Source organism: Charadrius vociferus, unplaced genomic scaffold, assembly GCF_000708025.1.
Source record: "Charadrius vociferus isolate BGI_N301 unplaced genomic scaffold, ASM70802v2 scaffold220, whole genome shotgun sequence".
Taxonomy (NCBI): domain Eukaryota; kingdom Metazoa; phylum Chordata; class Aves; order Charadriiformes; family Charadriidae; genus Charadrius; species Charadrius vociferus.
The window spans coordinates 298,710-311,507 of NW_009646506.1; the positions used below are offsets into that span (position 1 = coordinate 298,710).

The 12,798-nt window shown below is 41.9% G+C and overlaps 1 protein-coding gene across 1 annotated transcript; it reads left to right on the plus strand.

The window, feature by feature from the left end:
• The first annotated feature begins 291 nt into the window (after nucleotides 1-291).
• TSEN15 (TSEN15 tRNA splicing endonuclease subunit) lies at nucleotides 292-12,107 on the plus strand. The gene is made up of 3 exons (XM_009884341.1): nucleotides 292-367; nucleotides 1,669-1,804; nucleotides 11,903-12,107. The coding sequence occupies exons 1-3, from the start codon at nucleotides 295-297 to the stop codon at nucleotides 12,105-12,107; spliced, it is 414 nt and encodes a 137-aa protein (XP_009882643.1). The 5' UTR covers nucleotides 292-294.
• Nucleotides 12,108-12,798: the final 691 nt, after the last annotated feature.

Genomic DNA, 12,798 nt, shown 5'->3' on the forward strand with positions numbered 1-12,798 from the left:
AAAATAGGTAAAATTCATAGCCCTTCTCCACAAAGCTTGATCTGTTCCAGAAATAGTTGCGATTCCTTGTTTATTTGGCTTGCTTTCTTAAGCGCTGAAATAGGGGGAATGTGGAAAAAAGACCTCTTAAGATACTGGCAGAAAACAAGTCCTGCTTTTTAATTGCCTGTTGGCCCTTAAAACTGATTTCAGTGGCTTAGATAGCTGTACAGGTTCTGGGTTTGGTCTGTGCATTCTTACTGTAACTTCTGCTCTCCTTCACCAATGTTACATTTTGGGTTTCAGTTCACCGAAATGATGTCTCTTGATATATCTGACAGTGCTCAAATTTATGCTGCCTTTGTGGTATACCTGGACCTCTTAGAAGGTAATTCAGTGAAGTGACTGGATAGACATCTCAACAAATGTATTTGCCTTAGGTGCTATTTTGGTGCTGAAGATTTCTATCCTGTGCCTACCTGGAGCCTTTATGAAGATGAGGGCCCGTTTTGTCCAGCAGTTACAAGTGCAGGTGTTCCAGGGCATGGAAAAAAGGCAATAGAGGAGCAGGGGAAGGAAAAGGGACATAGAAGGGTGAAATTACGGGTTCAGTGGTTGTGCTGGTAATAGAGTCCTCATTTGTAGATTAATGTCAACATTACTAAATCCTAGTGTTTCACTAAGGTTACCATTTAGCAAATGGCTGATGTCTGCTGGCCTGACTAGGGTGCTGTTTTCTGGAAAGGGCAAGGATTCCTATAGGAAAGAAGATAATTTGGAAGTCCGGTGGCAATCACAGAATGGTAGGGGTTGGAAGGGACCTTTGTAGATCATCTAGTCCAACCCCCCCTGCCAAAGCAGGTTCACCTAGAGCAAGTTGCCCAGGAATGCATCCAGGCAGGTTTTGAATATCTCCAGGGAAGGAGACTCTACAAGAATTATGACAAATGCAGTGTAGTCTTCTGGTGTCTTGTGAGAGTGGAGCAGAGTTATATGATATATAAACTTCTGCCTGTGATTCTTCCAAGTTGGCTTTATTGAAAAAGGACTGTGTGTAGGCAGGCAGCCAGGCTAATAAAAATATTTCAGTTTCTCTTGGAGGCTGGTGGTTCTCAAGCTCAGGGAAAGGAGGGATTTTTACAGGCCAGAAAGCACTGTGTCTGTTATTGTTGCACTTCTGAAGAAAATGCCTTAATAGGCTTTAAGAGAAGGCTCCTGTAGTTCTGCAGCAAAAACTTTTAGCCTTATCCCTTTAAGCGGAAGGGAAGAACTGCGTATTATCATTAATTGTGCTTTTAGCAGCTGCTCCTTCACAGTTTAGGGTACGGATAACGTCCAAATTTGGATTACAGTTTTATGCTCTAGATGACTGAAGCTGCATGTTTTTTATCTTCTTTTTGCCTTTTCCAAACAAAGTTTTGTCAGACAGATCCCTATTCACCATCAATCGGTGTAGCTCTGGAGTCAGCAGACTAGTACTGCTCCTGTGGGTTTCTTTAGCAGGATTGTTTCACAGAAGGGGAACTTGACAGTTGAATGGGGTTGTTGTCTCTCATGGGAAATGTCCTGTGAGGACAGGGAGGGAAAACAGAGGCTTAGATGTTAACTTAAGTAGCAAATTTGATATTTGAATGATTAAAACTTGTGTTTTGTATTGTGGTCCTTCTCATTGATGATGAACCTTTCTAGGGAGAAATTGGCATGAAGTGAAGCATGTCGGAGTAGCAGAACTGCAACTTGTATGTTTACACGCACGTGAAAGAGAACAGGACAGTCTCCAAGTGATGGTGCCGGTACCTGTGCACATATCGTTAAGCCATGAGAGGTGAGGATGTGGTCAGTGTTTGGCTCATGTTACCAATAAGATAAAACAAAGAACAGATGTATTTGACAGGCTGCTGATGACTTGGTCAAGAGGGGAAGGGGGAGGAAACAAAGAAGTATCAGAAGAAAGCAATATTTCAGCCTGTGAGCAGAGTTATTTTGGGTGCTACAAACGTACATGCAAAGTTGAGATTTCTTTAGTTTTTTAAGCTGCATCGGTCTCTGCTGCTTCCTCTTGTAAAGTGGTATGCCTTTGATGTCAGCTTCCCACAGCAACTGACTCCTTCTGCTGATAAACACTTCATATTGTTTGGAAGTTGCATGTGCTCTAGGAGATAACAATGGATATAAAAGTATGTGTTTGAGTGACAAGGTTAGAATACAAGACCTTCACGGTTTATGTTTTGAACATTCTTGTGCTGTTTTTTTGTAGCCTGGGAAATCTAACAATACTTTTTGTGTCACTGGGCCTTAAAGTACCTAAAAGGAAAGAAATCCTCTTGGACCTGTCTAAGAATAAACTTCTTTTTTTTTTTTATTGTCGAATCTATGGACAAGCCTGCTGTGTTTGTTTTGGTTTGCTTTTTGTTTTCAAAGCATAATTTGGCTACTTTCAACCAGAAATTCCTCTTACTTACCCAGAGTCTAATGTGTAATTGTCCCGTGAGCTGTGATTTTTTTGACTTACTTTCCTTACACATGCAAGACTAAACAGTTGTCAAGTGGAGGACAACACAGCTATGACTTTGTGATATTACAAGTATTTGCAGCCTAGAGAAATTCAACTTCAGTAATGTTACAGTATATTTTAACTGGCACTTAGAGCAGCCTCAAACAGACAGTATGATTTACTCTCTGATAATGGCTGCCTTCTCTTGCTGGTATTTGCCATTCTTTCCTATGATGTCTCTGAAGACCTGGACTGTTTCAGCTGCATCATATGGTAGTAGATTTTTCAATTTCTTCTGTTCCTACTGTTGGCTAGGAGCGTGTGTGCAGGGCCAGCTTTACAGATCTTGCTAGTGTTTGCTGTTTCCTCTTGCTCTGTGGGTAGCAGCCTGACACAGTAGTAGGCAGCTAATGAGTTGCACTTAGCAGATGTGTGTGTGTGATGTTTTAGACATGCTATGATTTTTGCTTTTTTTTGAGGTTTTAGAAGTGGCAGATCGGTGTCTTGCAAACAGACTTCCATCTTAATTCTGCTATGTGTTTTCCTAAGAGTGTATTGTGAGGGGGAAGAAAATTGCTTGCTAGATACTGGTGGATTTGAGTACTATTTGCGTGCTGAAAAAATCTTCCATTTGCAAATACTGGTCATGCACTCTTGTGGGCTTGGTCTTACAGAGAAATACAGTGTGATCTCCACAACAAAGAAAAGCTGCTGAGAGGTTTTGCAGGAGGAAATGCTGAGTGTCCTTTGGCCACTCTGCAAGAAGCAGATCACTGTATGTGTGTGAATAGGGCACACTGCTATTCACAGTTCGAAATAGATTTTAGGTGGGAAAAGGTGGCAGCGAATTAGGGTATGGTAACTTTGAGAAATTACGCCTACGTGCTGAGTTGTTGTGCTTGTTTAATGTAGTATGTTTCCACCTGGGTTGGAAACTTTGATTCCTGGCATTGGATCAATGCCAGCAAGTATGTTCTAATTGGCTTTTAATGACAGTGAGATACTGCACTGCATGTAAGTCCTATCTTTTACTGTTTCATTGGAGCTTTTCATTAGGATCCTCTGACTTGTTTGTACTGTGGTGATACTGTTTGCTCTGCTTCTGGCACCAGTGCGGATGGAATCCATTACTGGAAGGATGTGTGTTAAAGAAGCAAAGAGTGAATGCATCACATTGATTAAAAGTACAGTTTGTGACTAGGTTTGGCTACAGAGTAACTACATAGAGCGTAACGTCACTAAAATGAGCTGAATACTGGGCTGTAATGCCAGTTGAGTCCCTTAAAGCCTGTATGTGTTTGATACTCATAGATGTTGTCAGGCAGGAAGACCGTATATGCTTGCATTTGTGTTATTGAACATGCATGTGCATATGCGTGCTTGGCATTTCATTAGCAGGTCACCACTGATCAGAGGGGCCTGGTCTGTCTTTGTAGAGAAAGGACAGCATCGAACCCTCAGCTCCTTTGCTGGAATGGTAAGCAAAAACCGGGGGGTATAGACGGTAACTGTAGCTCAAAGTTATGTAGTGTAGAGGGAGGCCATTAAAAAGGCAACCTAGAGAAGGAGTTGTAAACAGTGTTACACTGCTACTGCCTCTTTGTTCTGACAGTGATGAATATTTTGTTGTGATAATTGATAGCAGCAGGTTTGTTAGGTGTCTGATGTCTTAAATGATATTTTTTCATTTGACTTCCCAGACTATAGGTAGACAGGAAAGCTTTTGTACTTAGCTGCTTTGCCGCTTGTTCAAACCAATGCTTTGGGGTTTTGTGTTACCTGCTAAAGGTAGAGGAAGAGGTATGAGTACAAGTGAAGGCAGCTCGTTTAATATTGAAAGTAAGGCATTGGAGGGGGTTGGGAAAGAGAAAACATTCTGCCCTCACTGCTGGGCCTGGAAATGTGCTCACTGCAAAAGCAGCTAGCAAATGGCAGCAGTTATGGGCAGCATTTCATTGCTTAACCAGTAAGGCCTGGGTAGGGGCTGTAGGGGTGGTTTTCCTCTCAAAGCCACTTCAGCCAAGCTCTGCCTTCCCAGGTGTCTCATGAATATTCCTATGTGGCTGACGCTGAGAGGAGCATGTCCTTAAAAGGCCGTAGTAAAGTTGCTGTGGAAATTACAGCAAGACACCTAAGCAAATGATAAATATGAGTGACCTACCAAAAAAAAGGAATAATCAGCTCAATGTTTTTTAGTCTGTTATAAGATTTCATCATGTCCAGTTTATGCATGACAGTTACCTGCTTAAGGCAAAAGCTGTTCTGCTTACTAAGCTTATTGTCTACTTCTACAAGCAGCTTGACAGAAGCTGATCATCCTGCCCTGCTAGTGTAAGGCTGCACAGTAACTCACTGAACCACAAAATTATGGGGTCTGGAGCAAAGTGACCACCAATGCAAACAGTAGTCTCATACAATCTGAAAAGCATGTGCATGCTCTTAAAATGAAGATTGCTTAATCTTCTTTGAGTAAAGACCTGGAGAATAAGATGCAACTTCTGTATGTCTTGGACCACTCAACCACAGAGCTGGCTGAGTTTTGGAGAACCTTGTGTTCGTACACCTTTGAATTTAGCAGTGATTCATACTTGCAGGAGGGATTCATAGGTCCATTGGCTGGGATATGTTTGCTGCTCACTAGAGTAGACCACACCTTAGTGTACACCAAGTGCCTAATTGTCAGTACATTCCGGAATTGTGGTTCCGCGAAGGGGATAAGCAGTTAAATACAGGTAATCCTGCTTCAGAGCTGGCAGAAATTACGTGCATAAACCAAGCTCAGCAAGCGTAGGAGCGCTCACAGTTTGACAGCTGGATTTCCTAGATTGCATTGAAAGCCTTGATCCTTCCAGGGACCAGGGAGTTAGATGACAGATCTAATGGAATTACTCACTGTCCTAGACAATTAACATTGTCTAAGCAAAATGTTACTAATAAACCATCAGATTAAATGATATGTCACTACCCTGTTCGTTTTTTGTCTGCAAGTGTTGGAAATAAAGGATACAGTCAGTTGCATGACGTTATGGAGACTGCGAAGTTTGGTTTAGGCTAAGAGGAAAAAGGTTATTTTTTAAAAATGGTAACTTAATTTTTGAAAAAGAATACATAAATGTTTCATTTTAAAGCTGATAAGCATCCTTAGAAGCAAATCTGAGACTAGGACCAATTAATCCTCTTCTAAATCTGTAGTTTGTGAAACAGATCTTCCTCTAATCTGAAGTGGTTTTGCTTGTAAGAAGCACTGTTATTTTTAAATTGACTGGAAGTGTGACATGCTCCTTATCTTGCATCCTCTTCTGATATAAGTTACTCATACAGTAAATCAGATATTGATAATGTAATTAATGGCTTCTAAATGCAAGCTCTTTATTAATAGTTTAAAGGTGATTCATGTGGCTTATACAGCTGAGTTGGTTATGCAGTACTATGATTGAACATCCTATAGTTAGTGTATCTTGTAGAACTTCGCTGGATTCTGATTCCTCCCTTTTGCATGATTTGTCTTGTTTTCTTTTTCAACTTCCATGGAAAAAAGGACTTGATATTCCTTGAGGTTTCAATTCCTTTTTCTGACCAGTGAGGCACATGGTGGTTTTTTTGGTTTCAGTTTGTTTTTTTTTTTTCCATTACAAAAACCTGATTTTCTTCTAGCATCCCAGGTTCCTGTAGTTTGGAAACAAACCCCAAGAAACAGTGGCATCCGTATACACCTTCTCCCACCACCACGTGCTTCTTCCCATATATTTCAAGGCACTAAGTTAATATTACTGCCTGCCCTGCATCTAGGTCTGGAGCAGTGTTCCTGATGGTGAGCCATGCTGCAATGTGTTTGTAGTGCTGGCTAAATTCAAGGTATTGTGCTTTAGGGGAGGCTTCCTCTGCCTTGGTTCTCTTGTCACGGTGCCTGTCTGAATGAGTCTGGTACAATGGCGCACTCCACTGCACAGAGTAATGATCTCTGTAGCGGTACAGAGACCAACTTGTGCTGACTCTTCAGCTCTGCCTTGCATGGAGGGGAGGGAGCTGTTTGGGCTGGCCAAGCCTGCAATGAATTATTCATCCAAGTATAAAGGGCAGATTGAAAGCCTTTGGCTTTTGTGGTATGGAAGGCAGTAGTTCCATTTCAGCTCAATGGAGCACTATGCAACCTCCATAAAACTACTCTGAGCTTTCAGTGTTTCTGCTGCTTCTCAGAGGTACTTGCATGGGATACATCACTGAAATACTCTTTTGTTCGTCACAGAACTTTCTGCCTGTGTTATCTTTCCATTCTCTTTTAGCTTTTGCCAGTCGGTTAAAACCTCAAGGTGCAGATGCGTGAAGTTTACCAGTCGTATGCCTATTTCTTTCTCTGGAGTGAAAAGGGCAATGTTACTTTGTTAGAAGCAGATCTTTAGGAAATACAGTACAGATTTCTGATGTGTGTACCTAGTACAAAAGTCTATTGTTAATAAAAATCAAGCTGGGGTAAAGGTGAAAAACTTCCCTCCTTTCTTTTGTGTGGATTTTTTTGGTTTGTTTGGTGTTAAGCTATTAATTGCAACAATAATAGAAGACTAGGTAAGTTCGCTGGCACCACTTAGTTTGAATGCAGCAGTAAAGGCAGATGCAGGATGACATTCACAGTGCTGTTATGTTAGTTGCAGTGGCCCTTGCATGATGTTAAGTAAGTTAAACCTGCTCTTACAACTAATTTTTTGGTAGGAAAAAGCAATCCATACTGACTGTAAGTATCTAGAAAGCCTTTCCTGAAGCCCTTTTTCTGGTGCAAAGGGCTTTAGAAATGCCAGCTCTTTGCTTTGGATAACAGTATCTCATTCAGTGTTTGAGACTAATGCTTTTCATCTCCTGCAGCGTGAGGTGAATGTGAGTTTGCTTGCTAGGTGGAAACTGAGGGCTTCATCCTACTTGCATTTGTCTTGGTGGGAGCAGATCCTAGCTTGCAGCGAACATGCAGACACCATCAGTTTTTAGAGATGGGTTTTCAAGCTATTCTGAAGACTTTGGACTGTATGATCTGCAACAGAGGAGGAGAATTACTAAAAAAAGTTAGTCTTATTCTAGTTATGGGACTTAAATAAAACTTTCCAGTGTTTCTTTTGGTGTCTGTATTCCCCTAGCTTACGTATGTTACTTTCTTTTCACAGTGCCTTTGTTTGAGATGTACCTTTTCGTGTGGGAAACCTAAAGCTTCAGTACTGCCTGCTTACCATTCAATGGTTTTTCTTCATGGGGGAGGGGGAGAGAAGGGAAAGGAGTGATTGTGGGATATTTTAACTTTTAGACTTCTCACTGTGCATGCAGCAGCACATACACTTTGTTATTCTGTGAGCTGTCTTGGGGCTCTAGATGCCTTTTATTTTTTACCAGCTAGTCATTGGCATGAATCTCAAGAAGGCAGCATGTATAGGATTGACTGTCCCTGATCTTTCTAGCCAGGGGGAGCCTGTGGGTGACAGTCTGAGGCAATGAACAAGGCTGAGCCTGTGGATGAACATGTACTAAGGTGATTGAGTATTATGTTGTACAGTGTCTTTCAGGAGACAACAGAGTGGAATGGTGCATTCTTCCAACATAAGCTTTACTTGAGATGGTATTGAAAACATGCTGAGCTTTTATTCAGATCGTGTAGAATAGCATTAACTGTTTCTCAGCTGCACCTTTTCTCACATTAAGTCTCCGCATTCCGCTTAAAACTTGATGTCTAGCCAGTGGAGTGGGCATACCTGAATGCTTGTTGAAGAGGAGGAACCAGATAGAGCCAGTCCATGCTAAATGCTTGACACCAGGCTTCTGTGGGGTTCATGCTGTTGGAGTATGGGCTGTAAAGGCCAAGGAACCAAAACCAGAGTCATTGTGGACTCCTTGGTATCACTGGGAGCTGTCTGCAGAATGTGTCTGAATATAGTTGTGACTCATGAGGAAAAGTCTGGTCAGGATGCTGGTGAATGGAGGTTATCAAGACTGTTGGTGGAGTATGCCAAAGTACTGGATGTGCTGAATTCCCCTTTTCCAGAGGCTTCTAATATTTGACACCTGCAGAAACATTAAATCCACTTTTACTGAAGCAAAAGTGATCTTTTATAACTGACATCACTTGTACGGTGTAGCAGACGTACTGGTCATTAAGGAGCTTATCTGTAACCATTAACTTATTAAATGAAGTCAGCTAGCTCTGTTGGGGCAAGGTGTGACATATGAGCCTCTTGTTTAAGAGTTCATTTTAGTCATTGGATGCAGCTGTATTGTGAGATGGGGAGCCTAGAGGGCTGTATCTCTTGAAATAAAGGCTTCTTGCCTTGTTTAGGAGGTCAGACATTCATTCCTTGAATTTCAGAAGGCCGAGAACACTTCTTGTCTTTTTTTTTTTATTTTTCATAGACAGTGTTAGATACATCAAAAGGTTTTAAAAAAGCTATACCTTTCCCGCAATATTTCATCTTTCTGTTCAGGCAGGTGGCAAGTGCAGTGAAATCAGCACAAACCCAGATGTTCTCTGACTCCTTTGAAATGTCCGCTGCTGCAGAGAAACTTTGTGAACATGCTGGATGCAGAGGCTAACAGTGATGCCTTCAGGGGAGGAGAGGAAACGCAGGCGTCTGATACAGACTTCCTGAATTCCGAAGCTTATTCTTTTAAAAGATACCCTCTCACTAATCTGCAGATGTGCTGCATTGTATTATGGCTAGTTGTGGTATGCATGAATGAGAGCTCTTGTTTTGGGGCTGCCTGTGTTGAGAAAAAGGGGAAGAGAAGAGTCTTGCATTTGCAGTTGTAATTCTTTATGGTGATAGAGGCGTATTCCCCATGTGCAGTGGAAAGCATTGGACTCTGTGGACAGCAATGTTAGCAGATTATCATGAGGCATGTCTTTGTGCTCTTTACATAAAGCCGGAAACTCAGTCTCCTGAAAAGTAAATCAGGGATGCAAAGAAACGTCATTAATCTGTTGCTAGGCCCTGACCTCTTTTGGGATGATGGTGCATCTTCTAAGTCTAAGTGCTAAACCGGGGGGAAATAGAGGTTCAAATGTCTGTGCTTGACAGTGTAAGAAGAAATCATGAGTGATGGGAAATCTGGATCTAAGGCCTCACTGTTACATCCATCTCCCTAATAGGCTAGGAAGATAAGTGGTGACAGTTACTAAAGAAAATGTGAAGGAGCTTTTGCCCTGGCTGACAGGTGAATCCAGCCCTCTGCCTGGGTCCGCTTCCAGATATAGGACTGTCCACACTGAACACAAATTTGGGTTCTTTGGGTCCCAAAATATCTCTCCAGGGTAGCTGTGCCCTTTTATTTAGCTTTTTATTGTTATTTCTATTTTACATTCCCAGGAGAAAGAGAGAGATTAATATCCACTGCTCCATAAAAGCCATAGATGGTTCTTTCATTACTGAGTCTCTGCCAGTAAGTAGCCTGGCCTCACCATTGACAACTTATTCAGATCTTCCTCCATACATGAGCTACTGAGGTGTGACAAGTGGATTCTTGCTCTGTGTGTGTGTAGCATGTGTGGAAGGACACCTGGAGTCCTTTCCCAGGCCCTTGTCACCTACCAGAGCTATGGCAAGACATTGTGGGGGCTAGAGGTACCCCTAAAGAGGGGCTGGAAGCGACACGAGCAGAAGGTGCCCAACATCAGCACAGAGGTAGAGCGTTTCACTGCTGTGCCTTAGACATTCATTTGTTCTTGCTTACTGCAGTCCTGGTGCTTGCTTGTACGCCTACGATTCACTTGATAGTTACTGGTGCAACTGCAGCAGGCACATGACCCCTCTTGCTAGGCAGGGCTTTTACTGGAAGGCCTTGCTGTATTTGAGGCATTGCTCATAGTGGGATGCATTTCTTTCTTGTTGCAGAGCACCTCCATCCATGACTTGTGTACAGCTTTGGAAAGCAGGCTTGCAGTTACGCTCTCCTTAATACCCGCAGTGCAGGTAGTGTTCCCACAGCAAGGCCCTGAAGCTGAGGCACCTACCAAGTAAACGTGTAGACAAAGCAGTGCAAGGTGGTAGGAAGCAGAGAAGTTAATGTCACATTGATTGAAATATGAGCCTTTTGCAGATGTCTCTCTTCTGCCAGTGGCCAATATAGTATCTCATTGCTTACTTGTTCTCTTGTTATGAAATGTGCTGATGGTAGGAGGACCAGAATATGGCTTTTCACAGCCTTAGTATCTCTGTTGCATGAAATGGCTCACTAACTATATTGTATTGCCTTGTCTTGCATTATATATCGGCCAGTGGTGAAAGCAAAAGAAAAGGCACGACTGAATTCAGCCAAGTTGAATTATGAACAGTTCAGAACACAGATGGATACTTAAGAGGGTCACGGGCTTAATAGCATAGGCTTTTCCAGGCTGCTGCTTATTCTCTGCCGCTTTCCATTTGGCTTTTATTAAGGGATCAAAGAGGTTTGGAAGGAAGATGATGATTAAAGTTTGAAAGCTGATGCATTTAGAAAGAGCCTTATTTTCAACTACAGTGCTCAGCTTCAGAAATGCATGTTTTCTGGTGAATGAGATCTCAGGGGCACATGAAGCAACGGGTGATTTTTTTTCCCAGTGCATAGCTGACCTCTCCCCAAAGTGTAACCTGTCCTGGCAGTCCCAGATGAGCCCTCTTGCACCCAACCTTTAGGTGAAGGAGAAAGCTCCCTGTGGAAATGCTTGCTATGGTGAGTGTTACTGTTCTGCCCCTGGGCACTGCACTCCTTCAGTACTTGCTCCTCAGCCGGAACGGTAATACAAGGACTCCAGGATTCAGTGTTGTCCTCAGCTCTGAACTGAAAAGTAATTGGCATGTTATTCTTAAAATAAGCTGAACAGGAAAAATTGCATAACTGTGTCTTGAATTTTCAAGGAAGACATTATTTATGCTGACTGTCTTGAAGAAGAACATTAGTCTTGTGGCTTCTAGTCTAGACAGGGAGGTAAAGAAACCTGGCTTCAGTTCCTGGGTCTTCCACAGTCTGGCAGAAACTGTAGCACAGACTGGAAGACTTATCTCTACAAATGAAACGGGTCTTAATTATTTTGTTGTCTAATTGAACACCATGTGTTATTCAATTAGTTGTTTTTTTTTTTAATCTAATGAAAACAAGTCCATCAGATATTGCCATGCTATGATTGTGGTAGTTGAAGAATGGTTGAAGCATGTGCACAGTAGTATACCTAAGCAAAGCTTAGAAACATGCGTTGAGCCGTTTCCCGCAGAGATGTATGTAACTGAGTATATTTTTATAAGATTCTTTGTTACTTGATTTTTGTTGCGTGATTATATGACTTTGGATTTTTATTAGAACAGATATACTTTTCTTTAGTGAAGACAAATTTACAGAATAAAAACAGGCTGAATAAAAATTCTACCCTTGTGCCATCATTAGGTGGTTGTGGACTCCTTTGTAACTGATTGTTTCCTCTTCTAGGATAAGAGAAATCTTGAAGAAAGCATCTCTCCCACAAGACGATCCCGACACCCCACTGTCAGTTACCTTGGCCATAGTTGAGTCAGATTCCACAGTAGTCTACTATAAAATGACTGATGGCTTTGTAATACCAGATCCTCCTGACGATACTGAAGATGTGGACAATAAACAGTGGAGAAAGAAAAGAAAGAAGCTTTTCAAATGACTAAGACAAACAGACTTTTCTTGAACTACCGTCCTCAAACCTAAACAAATCCAGGAACTTATGTATGTAAATAAGTAGTGTGCTAAGGTCTGCCTTCTGCATATCAAACATCTCTTCAGGGAGAATGGAGGCTTGTGCAGCTGCACTGTAATGAAATGCCATTTAAAGTATGAAATGGGTCACACACTTTTGAGACAGATTGCTCTCGACTAATAAATATACTTGTGAGATATTTCCAAAGCTAGTCGCTCCTTTATGTTTCCAAAGCTAGTCGCTCCGTTATGTTCAGGTACATAACGGAATAAACACATCCTTACCCATATTGTAAGTATTGATTAAAGGTAAATCTTAAGGGTTTCTGGCAGGACTACTGATGCTAAGTTAAGGGCTTTGTAGTTTACAGAGTGTCTTTGTCTTAACACTGTCAGAAGTGCTGATGCTACCTCCCAGGTTACATTTCTGAACACTTACCTTCTTTTCCCCTGCTTTTGGAAAAGAGGCTTTTCCACAGAAATACCTTCAGATTTTTTTCTCTGCAGATGGAAAACTGACTTTAGCAATACCAGAGGCTACCAGAACAAAGCATAGACTAGTAAGGAGGGGTCTGGATCTGTCTGAAGAACCTACAAGTGGAGGCCAGCCCTTCATGTGGAGATAGATAGGTTATGACTGGATCAACCGCTCCTGAAAG

Bases quoted from the DNA above. Each gene is read 5' to 3' on its own strand.
- TSEN15 (XM_009884341.1), top strand. From the start codon at position 295: ATGATGTCTCTTGATATATCTGACAGTGCTCAAATTTATGCTGCCTTT. The intron at 368-1,668 runs GTAATTCAGTGA...GAACCTTTCTAG, and splicing joins ATACCTGGACCTCTTAGAAG to GGAGAAATTGGCATGAAGTG. The intron at 1,805-11,902 runs GTGAGGATGTGG...TTCCTCTTCTAG, and splicing joins ATATCGTTAAGCCATGAGAG to GATAAGAGAAATCTTGAAGA.